The sequence below is a fragment of the Rhinatrema bivittatum genome, chromosome 4, assembly GCF_901001135.1.
Source record: "Rhinatrema bivittatum chromosome 4, aRhiBiv1.1, whole genome shotgun sequence".
In the NCBI taxonomy this organism is placed as follows: domain Eukaryota; kingdom Metazoa; phylum Chordata; class Amphibia; order Gymnophiona; family Rhinatrematidae; genus Rhinatrema; species Rhinatrema bivittatum.
Genome location: NC_042618.1, coordinates 163,765,570 through 163,785,077, shown reverse-complemented (window position 1 = coordinate 163,785,077; position 19,508 = coordinate 163,765,570). Strand labels below are relative to the sequence as shown.

The following is a 19,508-nucleotide window of genomic DNA, read 5'->3' as shown; positions in this document are numbered from 1 at the left end:
ACTTCAGATATTTTCATTCTCAGGTCTGGGCTCCAGCTGGGAGGGCTCAGACTGATGCGTTGGAAAACAATCAACCTGATCCAAGCTGGATTAATAGATGTCTCTAGTGGTGCAACGCGTATAGTTTCTTGGAATGTCTGCGGTGTGCACTCACCAGTAAAACGCAAAAAATTTTTTACTCATTTAAAAAGACAGGGTGTAGGAGTGGGTTTTTTGCAGGAAACACACCTATCGGATAGTGAACATTTAAAATTATGTAAACATTGGGTGGGTAAGGTAGCATATGCATCGGCATCTTCCCGCTCAGCGGGAGTTGCGATTTTATTTCACAAAAACCTGCTGCTCCAAATTGGTAGGGAAATAAAAGATCCAGAGGGCGCTATGTTATTGTAGTTACCGAAATGTATCACAGAACAGTGGTCTTTTGTAATCTTTATGCTCCCAACATTTACAACGCCCAATATTTTCAGACGATTTATAGACATTTACTCCCTTATTTAGCTGATATCATCATAGTGGGAGGCGACTTCAACACTGTTAGGGATCCTCAGGTTGATGCTTCACAACCTGGCCGAAGAGAGCCGGGGATGGGGAAGGGGCCTCAATTGCTGGAGCAAGCACTACATCTGGTGGATGCTTGGCGAGTACCCCATCCTGGAGTTAGAGAGTTTACTCACATATCTAGGGCACACGCAACATTTGCTCGATTAGATTATTTTTTGATCAGTGGCCAAGCGTTTCATATGGTAAGCGAGGCTGGAATTGAGAATGTTGTGATTTCCGATCATGCCCCTGTATGGTTGGATCTACAGCTTGCACCAATGGGTACGGGAAGTAGGATGTGGCGCTTTCCTTACTATTTAGCTGAAGATCAGAATTTTCAGAAGTATTTACTGGAAAAGTGGTCGGATTATGAGGCTTGTAATCGGGAACATAGAGATAACCCCTCTTTATTTTGGTATACAGCAAAGGCAGTCTTAAGTGGGGATATTATTTCATACATGGCGCACAGGCGTAAAATGTTAAACACACAAATATTGCAGCTTACTGGCCAACTGCGCCGCGTGAAACGCCTACTTCTGCAGCGTAATACTGGCCCCCTGCGGGACCAATATCACTCAATCCAATGTACCCTTAACTCCGTGTTACATAGTCGAGCACAAAAAAGCATAATCTATTATCAATTTAATTTATATCAGTATAGTAATAAAGCAGGAAATTGATGTCCCAATTGATTCGTTCAGCTCGGGGGGGCTCGATACGTGGCTGGTTTGCGGGATGCGGCTGGACAAGTTGAAACTCACACGCAGACTATACTGCGACTTTTTCAGGAATACTACATGCAGCTTTTACAGTGCAGAGGGTTGGTCAGAGGAACAATGCGCTCAGTTTTGTGACTCCATGCCTATGCAATCTCTTACCGTAGAACAGCAGCAGGCACTAAACGCTCCCAGGCTGAAATTAGATTGGGAATTTCGCAGTCTAAGCGCTTGAAAGCACCTGGCCCAGATGGATTCTCTGCAGAATTCTATCGGTGCGTGATAGACAAGGTATGCGACCCGTTGAATGCGCTCTTTGCTGATCTTATTACGACAGGTAGTTACCCTCATCAGGCGAATCATGCTCATATTACCTTCATCCTGAAGCCGGGGAAAGATACACAGAAGGTGGAGTCGTATAGACCGATATCCTTAATAAATTATGATCAGAAACTATTGGCTAAAAGTTTAGCGGATCGTTTGGCACGGGTATTGCCTCAGCTGGTGGGACAACATCAAGTAGGTTTCGTGCGGAAAAGATATGTGCTTTTCGATATCCGTCGGGTTCTCACGGCAATGGAAATGTGTCAGATCACTCACACTCCTTTTCTCACAATAAGCTTCGACGCGGAAAAAGCGTTTGACAGGGTAGAATGGCCCAATCTCTTTTTTATATTGCGGCGTATGGGCTTCGATGGGTTTTTTTTACAGGCCATACAGCTGCTTTATATGGCCCCCCAGGCTTCCATTCTTGTCAATGGAGAGTGTTCGTCTCCTTTTTTTATTATGCGGGGCACACGCCAAGGATGTCCACTTTCCCCTTTATTGTTTGTCTTACAGTTGGAACCTTTACTATTGGCCATACAGAGGACTCCTGGCATTAGGGGTATCTGCTTTCATAACACCATATTTAAATGTGCAGCCTTTGCGGACGACCTCGTTTCTAACCGATCCACATACTTCGTTGCCTATTCTATTAGACTTGATAGGCACGTTCGGGGGGTTTTCAGGACATCGATTGAACAGGGGTAAATCGGCAGCGTTAGCCTTCCCCGATGAGTTACGTGATAGATGGCAAGGGACTTTCCCGTTGGAGTGGGCCACACATACCATGCGTTACTTAGGGGTCACCCTTTCGGCGATCCAGCCCGGGTGTATTCTTTGAATATACCTCCACTTCTGCAGCAAACTCAGGATATACTAAGCCGCTGGCGCTCTCTTCCCATCTCTCTAAGTGGTAGGGTACAGTTATATAAAATGGTGGTGTTGCCAAAGTGGCTTTATCTAATGCAGAGCTTACCTATACAGCTTAAGCGTAAAGATAGGTTAATACTAGAGCGCTCCCTGCGTTGTTTCATCTGGAACGGTGGGAAGTCGAGACTTCCCCTAGCGTGGTTGCAGAGGAGGTGGGGAGAAGGAGGCTTGGGAGTGCCCGACCACCACTTATATACTTTGGCTAGCAACATACGCCTTATTCGCGATTGGATCCTGGGGGTAGCAACGTACACTGATCTCGAAACAGTGCATTGGCGGCCCCGATATCTCTCACTTATGCTATGCAGGTAGAGCCGACCAGGTTGTCACCCTTTATCATTAAGTCAGCCAATATTAACCCAATAAGACAAGCCTGAACTGTTCTTACTAAGCGATTGCAACTCCCCCGCATATGTGCATTCCTGTTGCCGGTGGTTGATAATCCTGAATTTCTACCAGGAACTCAAAACTGCGCTTTCCGGGATTGGCAGACCCGGGGTATTACACACCTGGGTCATCTTTATCATCCAGATGGACGCCAGTTTTCTTGGGCTGAATTTTGTGAGTTATATGATTTAGGGGGGGCAGCGACCTTTCCTTACCTGCAACTTACCCACTATATGAAATCTATCCCATCTGCTTTCCTGCAATATCGCACATTTCAGAAACTTGAAGAGGCGCTGCAATTATCTGGAGTCAGGGTGCCGTCTGTATCTTATTACTATAGATATCTTTGCAAAGAAGGTCGACATGATATGTTTGAAACATTGGCAGCTCGATGGACAGGGGATGGGGCCTTTACAGTGACTGCATCTATGATTCAAATTTGTTATGGGGGGGTGTCCAGGATCTCGAACAGCTATTACCGAGAGTTGCAATATAAAGTTTTAGGGCGAGTCTACATTTCCCCGCAGAGGGCATTTCAACAACGCATTGCGACATCTGCATGTTGTTTACGATGCCCGGGTACTGTTGGCAATTTGGCCCATGTTTTTTGGTCCTGCCCACCTATTTTGAGATTCTGGACGCATATAGCCAAATATGTGTCTGGAATCTTGGGGATCTCTATTCCAATTGCTCCCTCTTGGCTGTTGTTTGGTTATATACAGATCGTGCGGTTTCGAGATTCGGGCACTCTCCTTTTTATCCAAAAGGCGAGTTTAGTAGGGAAAAAGGTAATATTAATGGGGTGGCGAGAGGTGGATCCACCATCCTTTTGGGTGTGGAGAAATCTCCTTTTTACAATGATGCATATGGAATCACTTTCCTCACGAGGATCCCTTCAGCGTCGGAAAAATTTTTGGAAGTATGGGAACCATATATGCAATCTCTCCCACACCGCAACATCTGCCCGGAGTGCGACAACCAGAACTGGTTTTCAGGATATCCACAATGATTATGCATGAGATTTATTTGCATGCACTGCCTCTATTGCATGCAAATATATCTTGTGCATATCCTGAAAACCATCCAGGATCAGCACTGCCTACCTCTGGGCTACGGACCAAAATGATGTGGTGTCTGCTCCAAAAGCCTGAGATGAGACTGAAGGACCTAAATAATGTGTACCCTAGAAGTGAGGAGAGACTGGGGGCAGAGGTGTGTGTGATGGAAACATTTAAATACCAGGGTGGTGTTAATGCACAACTTCTCAGTGAAAAGAAAGTTCATCATCCTTGTTTATGGAATGCTTTTCCAGCTGGGGAGTTCAAAGTTTGTTGTATCTAGAACTGTGTACAAGCTGTGATGTAATAGTTCATACTAGCTAGCCCTGAGGGTGTGGTGCATGCATCATAGGCATTGGAGTACAATATGGGTATGTGCTACAATTGGAGTCATCACGTACAGTGTTATTTAATTGTTTAAACTGGTTAGAATTGTAGTGGTGTTACAACCTACAGGCCGATACAGTACAGTGCGCTCCGGCAGGTTAACAGTGCGCTCTGGCGGAGCGCACTGTTAACCCGCATTTGGACGTGCATTTTCGACACGCTAGCTTTTCCCCTTATTCAGTAAGGGGTAATTAGCGCGTTGAAAACGCACGTCCAACCCCCCCCGAAACTAATAGCGCCTGAAACATGCAAATGCATGTTGATGGCCCTATTAGTTATTCCCGAGCGATACAGAAAGTAAAATGTGCAGCCAAGCCGCACATTTTACTTTCAGAAATTAGCGCCTACCCAAAGGTAGGTGTTAATTTCTCTCGGCACCGGGAAAGTGTACAGAAAAGCGGTAAAAACTGCTTTTCTGTACACCCTTTGACTTAATATCATGGCGATATTACGTCTGAGGTCCCAAAAGTTAAAAATAATAAAAAATTAAAAAAAAAATGTAAAATCGGCTCGCGGGTTGAAAACCGGACGCTCAATTTTGCCGGCGTCCGGTTTCCAAACCTGTGGCTGTCAGCGGATTTGAGAACCAACGCCAGCAAAATTGAGCATCGGCTGTCAAACCCGCTGACAGCCACCGCTCCTGTCCAAAAAGAGGCGCTAGGGATGCGCTAGTGTCCCTAGTGCCTCGTTTACTGCGGGGCCTAATTTGAATAATATTATTTACTGACTCGCGTGCACAGGAGAGTGGCCTGTGCGCACGCCGGGAGAGCGGGTGCTCGCCCGCTCTCCCGCGATTTTTACTGTATCGACCTGCTAGTTAGTTGAGTACAATACAGAGTTGAGTATGTAGCACAGATACTAGTTATGAATCGGATACATTTAAATGGAAAACCAAGTATGTTGCATTTGGCAGAGGAGGTTGATGGCTTCAGTAGAGTTTATAACAAAGTGTTTAATAAAGTTTGTGTTTTATTTATTTAAGCCATTTCTATACCGTCTTTAACAATACAGGATTGACCAAAATGGTTTACAATAATTTCAAAAATAAAATCAATCAGAAAATAATATTAAATATACTATAGTAGAACTGGAATAAAATACTATAGAATATAAAATAAAATATAAATAAAACAAAAGAAATAAAATCAGTAGGAGAAAAATACAATTTGTATATTTATTCCCTATACTTGTATAACTCTACAATCTATATTCCCTGTACTTAAATTACCAAAAAAATCAAGAAACAGCCAGAAAAATCGAAGAATACGAAAAACCTAAATAAGAAATATCTAATGTATAAGTAATTTCTGATGTTGAACTGTAAATTAAGTTATTGGCTCATAGCTGCGAATGCTTCTTTGAACAAATGGGTTTTTAGAGATTTAAAAAATTCTTTTACGTCCGAGATTTGCCTTAGGATGTTTGGGAGGGAATTCCATAATATGGGCCCTGCTATGGAAAACGCCCTTTCTCTTGTGACGTTTAATCTGGCGACTCGTACTGTTGGGATTTCTAGGAGATTCTTGCTAATGGATCTAAGGTTTCTTTCAGTTTTGTAAAGCCTCAAGGAGGTGCATAGCCAAATCATATCTTGATTATTTATGAGTGCATGATTTAGTGTTAGTATTTTGTATTTGATTCTGTATTTTATAGGCAGCCAATGTAAACTGAATAAGATGGGTGTAATATGTTGCTTCATTGGTGAACCGGTGAGTACCCTTGCTGCTGCATTTTGAATTAGCTGCAAGGGTTTAACAGTAGATTCTGGAAGGCCAAGATATAGACCGTTACAGTAGTCCAGTCCGGAAAAAATCAGGGACTGGAGTACTGTTTGGAAATCAGATGAAAATAGCAGTGGTTTTAATCATTTCAACGTGTGAAGTTTAAAAAATGAATTTTTAACGAGATTGGAGATATGATGAGTTAGTGATATATTTGTATCTTCCATGACTCCTAAGTTCTGAGCCACTTTTTTTTTATGGTAACATTCTCATTGATTGATGCCAAAAACAGCTTCAAAGAGCTAGGTTTTCACAAGTTTAATGAAGGAGAGGAGGTCTGGGGCATGTCTGACATGAAGTGACAGGGAGTTCCGTAGGGTTTGGGACCAGTCCTGCAGAAGGTTCTCTTCCTTGTTTTGTTGAGGCTCGTTGTTCTGGAGGTGGGGTGGCACTCTTATTTTTATTTTATTTATTTATTTGTTTTTATATACCGACATTAAACATGGATATCATATCAGTTTACATGATAACTTATGTGATGGTGGTCATATTATCTTTACATTCATACCCAGCACCCCTGCTTCTCCATGTCAAATCATAAAGCTGTTACCTGAACATCCTATGTCCCCTTTGTAGCCTCTCAAATAGACCTAGACGAGCCTGTGCCAGCGAGCATAGGGAACTAGTAGGCATGTGTAGTGTTAGTGATCCGTCATGGAAGGTAGGTGGTAGCCGTTTAAGGGTTTTGTAGGCTAGGGTCAGGAATTTGAATGTGTTGTGGTAGTGTGTTGGGAGCCAATGTAGGTATTTTAGGACAGGTCATGTGGGCTGCAGCATTTTATATAAGCAGTAGGAGTTGCAGAAAACAGGGTCATGATATGAATCTCCAAGGAGATAGACTTGTGAATGATCTCCTGAAGAATTTTTTTTTTACAGAAAGAGTGGAGGATGCACAGGAGGCTAAAATATTAACAAAATTTAAGAAGACATGGAATTAACAGAGGATCCTTAGTTACAAAAAGTGAAGAGGTAGTGGAAGGATGACTCAGTGACCCACCACAGTTCATGTAAGTAGCTGGGCTACCACTCTCCAGAGATCGGCCAAGTTGGTGCAAGGGGTGATGGACTGCCTGAGAGAGAGGCTGAGCCTGAGCAGGGCACAGTGGGCCAGCAAATGTTTGGATCTCTAGCCATTCCTGCACTTTGATCCAAGAAGTGAGCTGTAGAGAGGAGATGGTGCGAATGTTTAAGATTAGACCCAAAATGGGTACATGGGCACTGGATGGGAAAATGCAGAAAGAGATGGGATCAATCAGTTCCAACTGGAATGTATACAGAGAGAACCGCCTGCCCACCGCATCTCATTCTTGCCTCAAGTAAGAGTTAGGAATGACTTGGATAACAGTTTTATTCTGTGTGGCAGGCTGCAAATACAATAATAATGAAAGGAAACACACGTGCTCAGATAGGTCTATTTGAGAGGCTACAAAGGGGACATAGGATGTTGGATGTTCAGGTAACAGCTTTATGATTTGACATGGAGAAGCAGGGGTTGCTGGGTATGAATTAAATAAGGTGATCTTGAATGGCCATCTACCTAAGGAGGAAGATGACAAAATTTATCCTGGATAGGAAGTAGTATTTTACAAGCAGTGGCTGGTAGCCTGAATAGATCCTAAACAATGTGAACAGAGCACTGGACAGACTGGATGGGATAGCTGCCATCATCTACTATTACCTGCGCTCAACCCCTCCTTCATGTGCTCTTCTGCAGACACAGCTCTGAGCTGGTTACTATTGTCGTCATCTCTCTCTCTCTCTCTCTCTCTGCAGCTCTCCTGTTATGATCAAGCCAAGCAGTTGGTTCTCACCACAGGTCTCCTCTCCGACAACATATTTACACACTTCGTGGCTAGTTTCATCGCTGTAAGTCCCTGACCATGGGGGAAAGAGTAAAAGGACAGAGCAGAATGGAATGAACTTCTGAGCTCCTTATGGGGTGCCTCCAAGAACCAGAGCTCTGGGGTGGAGTTTTTCTTTCTTGGGTAGCTCTGCCTCATCTCTCATGTCTGTAATGTTGTAGGATTAGGGTATGCTCTGTCACTAAGATGGTCTCTCCACTTCTGTGAAGGGTGGATGTGCTACTTTCCTCTGCCAGCCACTGGATGTGCTCAAAACTCGTCTTATGAACTCCAAAGGAGAGTACAAGGTGAGGGTTTGCTCTATACTTTTGCCTCTGTGTTTATCTTGACAAGTCTATGCAACCTTGTACAATTCCTCACAATTCTTATACATATGTATGTATGTGAAACATCATGTATGCATCCTCACACACACTCATCGGCATTTGCAGCACCAACCGGATCTATGTATGTGCTAACGTGTGTGGGCACATGGTGATGGCTGCCTTTTTATCATGCTGAGTATTTTTGTTTCAGGGAGTTACTCATTGTGCACTAGAGACTGCCAGACTGGGGCCTTTGGCATTTTACAAGGTAAGGACCTGTGCAGATTTACACCCAATGCTGATAATATCTGCTAAAGAGCATTATTTTGTTTTGTGTTTGTATATACATCCGTGCGAGTGTTTTGTGGAACGTGTAGGAGTGGATGGAGTCTTTCTCTCCAAGGTATTTTGGTGTATATGTGTGCGTCCTGCATCTTGTCTAAGAGCTTGGCAGTCCTCTTGAGGTTTTATACCAGTTTATCTGCTCTGCTCTTTCAGGGTATTGTTCCTGCTGGTATCCGCCTAGTCCCTCACACAGTCCTGACCTTCATCTTCCTGGAACAGCTACGCAAACATTTTGGAATCAAAGAACTGGCCTGATATGCCGACCCGTTCCCACCCTTAACACGTATAAACTTACTGTGAACCACAGGAGTGGGGAGAGTATGGTCACTGGCCATGGGCAGTAACTTCCCACAATTCCCCTCTCCAGCAGCTCAGTTCTGTAGTCTTGACTACAATTTGGCCAAACCCTTTATCTTCCTCCCGCCCCCCCCCCGCCCCCAAATTGGTGGGGTTTGAGCTTGAAATATTCCTTGTATTTTATATCCCTCCATCTTTTCCTCCCATCCTCCCCAAGCTCAGCCCTTGCTATCCTATGGGACCTACACTCTTGCACAGATCCTTCTCGGAATGGAAACCTTTAATTATGAATTACGTCTAGTTCTGAACCCCAGAGCTCCTAATTACTGAGCCAGTGCAAGGGGAAGGGGGAGCAAGTTTGTTTTTTATAGGTAAACTGTGCAAATTGTGCTAGCTTGCTGAAGCTTTGGTTGAGGTGCATCGCCTTGATGTGTTGGGGAGGGTGCCATAGGTCGTCTTTTTTTGTAAATGGACTTGCTGATGGGTTATGCTACCCCAATGGGGATACAGGCCAAGCCCAGTCTGCTTCTGAATTTTTAGTGCAATCTAATGTCGTCCCCCCCACAAATCTGGTACCCAGGTTATAGGTTAGAACAAAATGGGCACCAGCCTTAGAAATACTGATTTTGGATAATGTATGTTTACCATGATAACTTGGTCCGGGTCTGCTATTTAGCACAGTTTTATTCTCCCACACTGAAGACGAGCACCCCCTCAACGTGATGGTGCTGAGGGCTGAAAGAGCCAGGGACCGAATGGGCAGGGTTTAGGGACACGCACCTCTGTGAGGCTGGGGAGCGTATCTGGGACAGGAGCTTCTAGTTTCCCTTATGATGGTTTGGATTCACAGAATCTGCTACAAGGCTTCACTGATCTGTCCTTTTATTGCCAATTCAGTGTAAAGGGTTAGGATATTTGACCTCTGAAATAAATTGGTTAGGATGCAAAAATTGGGGGGGGGGGGGGGGGGGGGGTTATGGGATGGATTCTTCTGCAATGTGGTCTAGCGATCATGGTGACAGATAACATCACATTACCTTCATTTGCTTATCTGTCACCAAACAGGTCTTAATTCCAGGTCAGAAGCCCGGCCATGTTCCTCACTGTACTGCTGCTCTGTTTGCAAAGTGCATTTGCTCAGCAGGAATGGCTGAACAATTGTATAATTCTGATTGTGGCTCATGCTGCTGCCGAACTTATTAAACCAACTATTTGATGTCTTATAAAATTCCACGTCAGCTGCTAACTGGGGCTGAAGTCAGAACTATTCTTGTTATTGGTGTGGATAATAAGAGATGAGAGCTTTTATGGTGGATGCAGTGTTTCATATTAAGATTGGGCTGCAAGGGACATAACGAAAGCCCTGTCCTCTCTGAATGTAAAATGGCATTGGGTGAGCAATGACATAGCCAGGCTGTGTCGTCTAAACAATTTGCTGCTCACCTGCCCAGCCATGATGGGAAGTATTGCAGGTAATCTCATCCTCACTGGATCTGATTGGTCTATATTGACTATGGGGTCATGAATGAGCTGATCAGATCCCATCCCACGTGAGGCTGTGTGTGACATAGGAGCCCCCTGGGGGATCAGCTTTAAAACATTTCTAAGATAATCATGTGGTTTGTTTATATTTGATTTGTACCTGTCTTGACAATTTAATAAATAATTTACAGAAAGTTAATGGGATAGTAAAATATTGAATGGCTGGACATGGTCACTGCTTGCAATGTGTGCATTTTTTTTCGTGCCTGACTCCTGTTCTTTTCTGTTCTGGTTTTTATTTATTTATTTGTTTGTTTGTTTGTTTGTTTATTTAATAGCTTTTCTATACCGATATTAGTAGACACATCATATCGGTTTACATCAACAAAAAAGAATGGAAATTACATTTAACAGGGGCAGGACAAGGGGATAAGCAGAAGCAGCAGATAGCATCAGGAGTGCTGTAATTTGAAAAGGAGGCTGTAAGAGAAGCCTGAAGAACGAAAGCTAAGAGAATGGCAAAATAAAGGTTATAAAATAATGTAACATCAATAATAATAATGTAATGTCCTAGGAACATCTTGTACAAATTATACATATTATACCTTGACTCTGCTTCTAGGACTCTAAATGACTGTAACCAATAATAAATGGTGGGGTACAGGATGCTGCCTGATCTGGGATGGGCATTAGACAATGACAACAGTTAGAGATTTTATATGCCCTTTTGTGTACAAGTGCTACTGTGAGCTGTCTTTACTAAATTTATGCTATAATTCACATTTTGTACATATCCTTCTGCAATGACAATGTTTGCTGTGGTAGTTTTGTTTGTCTGCCCTTCCCAGCTTCCATGTCTCTTACAGGAGGTGAAGAACATTTAAAATTTCCAGGGTTTCGAGCTGTGCAAACCCCCCCCCCCCCCCTCCTCCCAGAGTAATTTTCTGGAATGCAGATGGGGGAGTGCATTGGATTTTTGAAAGCATGATTTTTGTAAACATGACTTGTGAAGCTTAGAGTTTGAAAACTGTTTTTAATATAACATGATGACGTTGGGAACTTTGATTATTTTGAGGCCCAGTGGTTTTCTAATGCTTCTTTTGGACCTCAGTCAGAACAAAGGCTGAGATCCAGTGCCACAAACCTTCATTCACAGTGACCTGGGGCATTTGTTTCCTCTATTTTACATCCTTTCCCAACTCACCCAGCCATTGTCGCAGTGCTTCTGGGCCAGGGGCCAGAGCTCATGGCTCCCTCTGGAATGTGGACCCAGAGTTTGGCCAATAGATATTGCTATTCAGCCATAAATGGGGCTTCATTTTTTTTTCCTCCTACCTAACTGCACCTTATGCTCTGTGAATGTGAATGAAGTATTTACAGCACCTCCAGACCTGACTAGCTCATGAAGCAGAATACTGTTCCAGGAATCAAACCATGCTTCTCAGCTTGGTGGTACATAGTACTACTCGCCCACCAGGCTGGACCAGGGGCCTTGGATGTTAATAATACTGCAATGGCATCACTGGTAATTCCAGAGCTAGGGCTGTCTGCCCGTGGGGACACTGCTGACAGTTCCAGTAATGGGGTCGTCTTCCAGTGAGGAAACCTCTGGTCCTTCTAAATGTGGTGCTGCATTCCTAAAGGGCCATTGCTGGGGGTTTTCAGGCGATTGTGCTTCTGTAGGGGACACTGCTGGCAGTTCCAGGTGTGGGACAGCCTTACTGTGGGGAACATGAGGAGCCCAGGTCCCATAAACAGAACGTTTGGAATCAATTACAACTACCGTGTTACAAAATACAGAAGAGAGAGGATGCACTGTCTGCAGCCTTTGAGCTGCCTCTAATCAGTAATTATAGGAACATTTAAAACAAAAAAAAGTGTATGATGGTCCCCTGCAATAAGAATTCTAATTCAGATCAGTAGTTACATATCATATATTTAAGTGACATGTCGATTTCCATAATAAAATCTTTATCACACTGCTATAGAAAGCAGGGTCTTGGCTGGATTTGAATTGAAAGATTTTTGAATACCTATGGGGTTCCTGTTTTGCCTCAGTTTTGGGGCTTCTTGGCATTGTCTAGACTCTAGAGAGCTCATGTCCCTATAGGGCTATAGGGAAGGTCTGAATATGTTACTAGCACAGGTGAGAATTTGGAGGGGGGGGGGGGGGAAAGGATTCTGATCTGATGTGCTCTTGATTAGTAAAATCATGAATGATTCATGATGCCACATGAGGCTTTGCACCCAAATGGTGGAACACTATTCCACAGAATTTAGACACGGAAACCTGCTATTCAGCCAATCCTAGCCCTGAACTGTTCATCTCTGCCTATCCTACTGCTGCAACTTCATTGACAAGCAGGGTTGAATTAGCCATGATATGTGGGTGATGTCATCCGATAGTATAGTCTGATCCTTCTCATATGTTGTAGAGCTTTTGCTCTACTGAGCATGTGTAGGAGTACCCAAGTGTGTTCTTCCTCAAGAGCTTCTCAATCTTTTTATTTTTTTGTCTGAGCTTCTGCACTGATGTGTACCTTCTTTAGTCTGGTTGGTATTTTATAGTTTCTTTTCTTCTTAAACTCTCTTGGAGTTCCTCACTGTCTGGAAGATGGAAGAACTGTGCAGGTCAGTGAAAAGCCAGATTCCTTCCTTTCCTCGGAGCAGGACCTCCTTGAGCTCCCTCCATGCTGAGTTGAGCAGTTGATGCTAATTTCCGGATCCACCAGTCTGTTGGGGTCGCATGGAAGCACCATGTACAAGGGTCCGTGAGCCCTTTGCAGGCTCCGCAGGGCTTATCAATACCTAAGAAAAAGAAGCACCATACATTGGAACTGTAGTGCAGTTGGCACCAGCAGAGTCAAGGTCATAATCAGTTTTATCGATGTACCTGACACCATCGATGTATCAGCTCTTGGTGCCGTCAACACATTGGGCCTTCTATGCCATCAATGCCTCAGTTGGTGCAATTGGAGCCCCATTCCTCAGCCCAGTCAATGCACTCCATGCATTTGAGTTGGAAATGAGAATTCCTGAGGATGATTCACTGCACTTCCCTCCCTCCAATTTGATGTCCTATTTTCCAACCCATCTCCTTAAGCAAAGACTTGGTTTGTTTGGAGATGCCAGATCAGATATGCTCTGAGGTGCCTCTGGTCTCCATGCATCCACCAGTTCAGTTAACCAACTAGGTGGTTCCTTCTTGGAGTGCATTAGGAGCTCCTCAAGAGGATGAACTATATTGGTATCAGAAGAAGATGCCTCTTCCATCTCTTGGTTAGAGGACACAGCAGCCAATAGACCAGGTAACGGAATTAGTGAAGATGTTTTTGCCCTGCTTGCATCTAGTGACATGGCAAGCCTCTCCTGTCCAGAGGAATGCATTTCAAGGGAGAGTTCCTTTCACCTCCATACCTTGGGTGCTTCCATCAGAAGTCTGTGGTAAAACCCAGCCCCCAACCATCCCTCTCGGTGGAGGAATCTAGCCAGTCTGAGGAGGGAGCATGCCCCGGGAATATTCCCCTCTGAGATGATTGAGGTCCGCAACCCAATTGCCTTCATTATCATTGCAGTAATGGATTAGGGTTCCTTCACCTCTCTGTTCTGGGGAAAGATTTACAGGGATTCCCTCTGATCCCCTACCTGATCTGCTGGAACCTTCTTCGCTGGCAGAAGACCAATCCTACTCCAAATTTGTGGACAAGCTGGGTAAGGTCTTAGACGTCAGTGTTTGTAAGTACAAGAACCCTGCGCTGAGGTTTTTGGACTTGTCCAAATTCTGGAAACCCTGTCTGAGCTTTTGCCAATCCCAGTTAATTTAATCCTATGGGATTTGTATTCAAGAATGTGGGAAAACCTCCCTCTCCTTCCCAGAAACTAGATCTCAAATATAGACTACAGCAGGGTTTTGTATAGTCCAGCTATTGCATCAGTTAGCGATAGTGGAGTCAGAGCTCAAGCAGACGCATTTTCTCCAACATCCCATTGGCCAAGGACCTTACACTGCTGAATAATTTTGGAAGAAGGTCTTTTAGAGTTGATGCTCAGTGCCATCATCAAGGCCCACCAGTTCTACATGATGTAATACTTACACAATTTTATTGACAAGCTGAATGGAGGAGTGTTAATGTCATTGTCTTTGCTTAATGTTGTTTTTCCTTATCTGGACAATTGGGTAGTCATGGGCCCTTCACAAGTAGGATTAGACTGCAGAAGACAATCCAGCTCCTTCTGTCACTGGGGTTCATTATCAACTTCAAGTCAAACCTTGTTCATACCCAAAGAAATGGGTTCATCGGGGCATGTATAGACTCCCTGGAGAAGAGATTTCCTCTCATCAAAGCAATCATTCTGCCTTCAAGCTTTGATCCAGCACCTACTACAGCGGGATCAAGTCCCGGCCCCAGAAGTGTTGGTCATTCTGGGACACAAGGCAGCAACGGTGCATGAGGGTTCTATGCCCCGCCTCAACAAGCAGCTTTGTCAATGGTTCTCTGCATTCAATAGGGTAATTTGCTTCTGCCCTTTTTGGTCCTGCTAAAGGTCACTGCAGATAAAAAGAGGTCTCTCTAGTGGTGGCTAGGCCCAAACGTCCTGGAGATGAAAGTTCCCCTTCAGCTTCTACCTCAGCAAGTGATGCTAGCAATAGATACGTTAACAAGGTGATGGGGTGCACACACAGGCTTTTTCTGAATCTAAGGAGTCTGGCTATCATCAGAACATCTGTTTCAGATCAGTCTCCTCGAGCTACAAGCAGTCAGGTTTGCTGTGAGTTTTTTCACATCATCTTCATGGAAAGAGAATTCTGATCCAAACTGACAATCAAGTAGCAATGTTCTGTGTGAACAAGCAAGGGGGCAAGGAGTTATGGATCCTCTGCTAGGAATCCCGAAATAATTTGGGAGTGGGCTTGCAGCTACAAAGCCTTCCTACAAGCAACCAACCTTCCTGGGATCTCCAATGCTTTGGTGGATTGTTTCAGCAAAGTGTTTCTTCCTCCATGCAGGGTCTCTAGATCAACAGTGGTAGACAGGTTCGTTGATTTCTGGAGTTGCCTGTCAATTTGTTTTCATCATAGGACCCCAGGAAAGTAGAAAGATTCTATTCATTCTTTAAACAAATTAAGATCTGCTCTGGATGCTTTTCTGCTTGAATGGGATGTAGATCTAATGTACGCTTTTCCACCATGTCCTTTGGAGATGAGAAAAATGCAGAAAGCACTCATGGGCCGGACACACCTAATCCTCCTTGCTTCAGTGCGGCCCAGATACGTGTGGTTCTCTTACCTTATCTGCTTGTCAATCATCCCTCTGGGATCTTATCTGACATTGCTAACTCTAGAGGAGGTGGTCTGTCATCTGAACCTTCCCTCTCAACTTGATAGTATAGATGTTGAACACTCATTTATCTTATCGCTGTTATTATCCAATGAAGTTAAGGATATTGTCATCCTGGTAGGATATGGTTAACTAGAAGAGCTTACAGTGTTTAAATGGAAAAAAAATGTGAATGTGGGGATGAGTAAACTCTCCGGATCCATTTACCTGCAAGCCAAAGGAGTTGCTTCAGTACTTATTCTCCTTTTCCCTGTTCTCAGTATGGCATTGGTCATAGAAACATAGAACGGAGGGCAGGACCAAATGGTCTATCCAGTCTGCCCAGCAAGCTTATGGTAGCATCAGCTGCTCCATACAGGTCTCCCCCATAATGGTAGCATCAGGGGGTGGCATCTGCCGCACCATACAAGTTACCCCCATACTTAGTTTCCCAAACTGTCAAAGTCAGGGCCCTTGTTGGTTGTTGTCTGAGTCCAATTCCCCATTATTTCTTGCTGTTGAAGCAAAGAGCAATGTTGGAGTTGTATCACACGTATAAGGCTTATTGCTTAAGGGTAGCAACAGCCGCATCAGCAAGTTACCCCCATCCTTATTTGTTTTCCCAGACTGTAAAATTCAGTCTTATTGGTTGCTATCTGAAACTAATTCCCCTTTTCCTCTTTCCCCCCTGCCATTAAAACAGAGTGCATCTCAGTGCCATTGCACCTTACCATGTGGTTGAAAAACCAATAACCATTCATCCCTTAGTGTCGAAGTTCATAAAAGGCTTGTGGCATACGAGAGCTCTGGTTGCCAAACCACCAGTGCCATGGGTTCTCAATATTGTATCTGCACAATTCATAAAACTGCATTATGAACTGTTAGCTTCCTTTAAAGTTCTTCACCTGGAAAATACTGTTCCTAGCTGTGATTATGACAGCTAAAAGAGTGATTGAGCTTCAAGTTTTAGACCATTACTTGCCATACATACAATTTTTCCACAATAGAGTGATACTCTGCATTTGCCCCAAGTTTCTGCCAAAAGTAGTTTCAGCTTTTCATCTGAATCAAGCCATGGTGTTGTCCATGTTCTTTCCAAGACCCATGCACACGGAGGGGGAAAAGTCCTAAATTTATTGGAGTGCAAAAGGGTCTTGTCTTATTATCTGAAGAGTACTCAATCCCTTTGTCAGGCTTTCCAACTTCTTGTTTCTTATGATCCTAACAGACGGGGAATAGTGGTGGCTTATGCGCACATTGTCCAACTGACTAGCAGGCTCTATCACACATTGATAGTGTCTGATCAACTATGAACCATGGATGCCTCAGTGCCTCACCTAGGAGCTGTGTCTATGGAAGACATCTACAAAGATGCAACTTGGTCATTGGTTCACACCTTTACATACCATTACTGTTTGAACAATCTATCAAGAAGTGACAGTAACTTTAGGCAAGGGGCTTTGTGCAGCCTGTACACCCAGTTGTCGGCTCTGCAAGGGGGATACAGGTTGCTGTTCAGTAAGTTCTCTGCCACATCCCTCAGCTTGTGACTCCTCATATGTCATGGCTAATTCAGCCTTGCTTGTTGACAGAGAAAGCAAGTTTGCTTACCCTAAATGGAGTTTGCTGTAGGCAGCAGGATGAATTAGGCATGCTTAATACCTGCCTATCACCCTAAAGAGTCAACTACTGAGCAAAAGCTAAGCTCTAGAATAAACTGAGGGGTTCAGAAGGCAGCGTGCACATGGGAGCTCCTGCGCATGCTTAGAAACACAAAAGCTCTATGAGCTAGGATAGAGGGGTCCATTCAATAGTGGCAGATGTCACCCATATGTCATAGCTAATTCATCTTGCTGTTTGCAGTATGTAAATTTGCTGTATCTTCCCTTAACAATGAAAACAGTGTTCTACTATCTTATGTGCTATGTTTGCTTAGGTTATTGCTAGGTATCCTTCCTATACTATGAAATCAGTATTCACTGTGTATTGCTTCCTCTACAGTTTTGCATTGTTCAGTTTCCAGTTTATATGTTCTCATGTATCTCCCCCTCCACCCCCCCCCCCCCCCCAAAGACTGGAGTTCACATCTTTCCTTGTAATCCACCTTGAACCATGTCTAGGAAAAGGCAGCATAGCAAATTGAAATAAATACATTAAATGGATAATCAGGATGCAGAGTTCCCCTTTCCATCACTCGCTGGGTAGCACCTGCAGCTCTTGGGCAACAGGCTAGTGAAATTTCTAGCCCAGATGCTGGGGCATGAAGTAGCAGTGCATAACTTGTACCCAGTGAGGACTGAAAGGGCTGCTCTTATTTGAACTTGTTGGCTGTGAGCCTCACCATGTGATCCAGTGTGAGTGCATGTGTCTGTTTGTATTCCAGAAGTGAGTATCAAATCCCAGCAATAAACACACATTCATCTCCCAAAAAATATTTATCAGAGCGGTAGAAGATTTGTGAGAGCTGCCAGCAGCCTATGACAGTTTCCCATTACGGTGAGGTTGTTAGCTGGACCCACATCTGGCAGGAAGCGTAAAGCCTTTGCTAGTCATTAATATCCTGACACACATTTGGCCATTATCTCTGCTATGCTGCTGGTGTCTTGATCACATTGAGGTCAATGTTCAAAAACATGTTGAGTGGATGACTTATCCAGCTAAAGTTATCCTGGCTATTCAGCGGGATAAACATCCCGCTGAATATCCTTGCATGACGTTATCCCAGCTATTCAGGATAAATCTCCCACTGAATATCCCTAAATAAAGTTATCTGGTACATCCAGTGGTATAAATGTCCTGCTGAATATCCCCAAATTGTTATCTGGCCACCTTAAGCTGGATAACTTTAAACCAAACCAGTGATTATTTATTTAAATATCACTGTTTAGGATAATTATTTATTTAAAAGATTTATTTATTTAAAAGAATATAGCTAGTTAAGCAGAGTGCTTGCTAAAATAAAAAACAAAAACAAATGTACTGTTGGGGCCTAATGGCTTTTTCTTTTTTTCCCCACCCCTGCCACCTTCCAAACCCTTCTAACCAAATTTAAAATTAGAAAAAGTCTGGGTCTGTTCGCTGGCCCTCACCCTCTCCAGTTAGTCAAAGTCAGATAGCAGACCTTCCTCTCACCTGGCACTTTACCAAATCCCTTTCAGCCACCGCGCTTGCAGTATATTCATACGACGCCCACAGCTTTCAGCATTTCTCTGACCGTATCACTGGAAGTGTGAGCTATCCGTGTTGGCAGAGGAGTACTCTGACAGCAACACTGGTGGCTTATGCTTTTGGTGTTGCTGTCAGAGCAAGGCTGCTGGGAGCGGTATGAGCACTCCACAATCTCCGTAGCTGAAAGGGATTTGGTAAGGTGCTGGCTGGCTGGAAGGTAGAGGAGGGGGGCATTGCTATGTGATTTTGTCTAACCTGTGGGAGGAAGGGGGGGATGATGAACAGATCTAGATTATTTCTAGTTTTAAGGTGGGGTTTTTTTTTTGGGGGGGGGGGTGCTTGGCCTGGCAGGGCCCATTGTTCTGACATTGTGATGGGGAATCGGGCCACCAGGCCAATATCGCCACTTGCCCAACTATATTCTTTTGAATAAAGCCGGTTAAGCCTAAACTTAGCCAGGAACAAGTTCCTGGATTACTTTAGACATGTTTTGGGGGCCAGCTAGCATTAGCCAAGAAAAATATTTAGTTAAATCCTAATATCAGAGCTAGCTAGATAAGTTTGCTGACTAACTCAGCTCTGTTCCAAACTGCCCATAGCTTATC

At 43.9% G+C, this 19,508-nt stretch overlaps 1 protein-coding gene across 2 annotated transcripts in view; it reads left to right on the top strand.

The window, feature by feature from the left end:
- Nucleotides 1–11,472, top strand: part of SLC25A10 (solute carrier family 25 member 10) — a 45,464-nt gene extending 33,992 nt beyond the window's left edge. Inside the window, exons 8-11 of one of the 2 annotated variants that reach the window (XM_029599092.1) lie at nt 7,900–7,992; nt 8,198–8,275; nt 8,505–8,561; nt 10,756–11,472. In XM_029599092.1, coding sequence (XP_029454952.1) covers nt 7,900–7,992; nt 8,198–8,275; nt 8,505–8,561; nt 10,756–10,884 — 357 coding nt within the window. In that variant the 3' untranslated portion in view covers nt 10,885–11,472. Of the gene's footprint in view, nt 1–7,899; nt 7,993–8,197; nt 8,276–8,504; nt 8,562–8,791; nt 10,653–10,755 lie in introns of those variants that run through there. The other variant, XM_029599093.1, reaches the window with a different exon arrangement.
- The last annotated feature ends 8,036 nt before the right edge of the window (nt 11,473–19,508 follow it).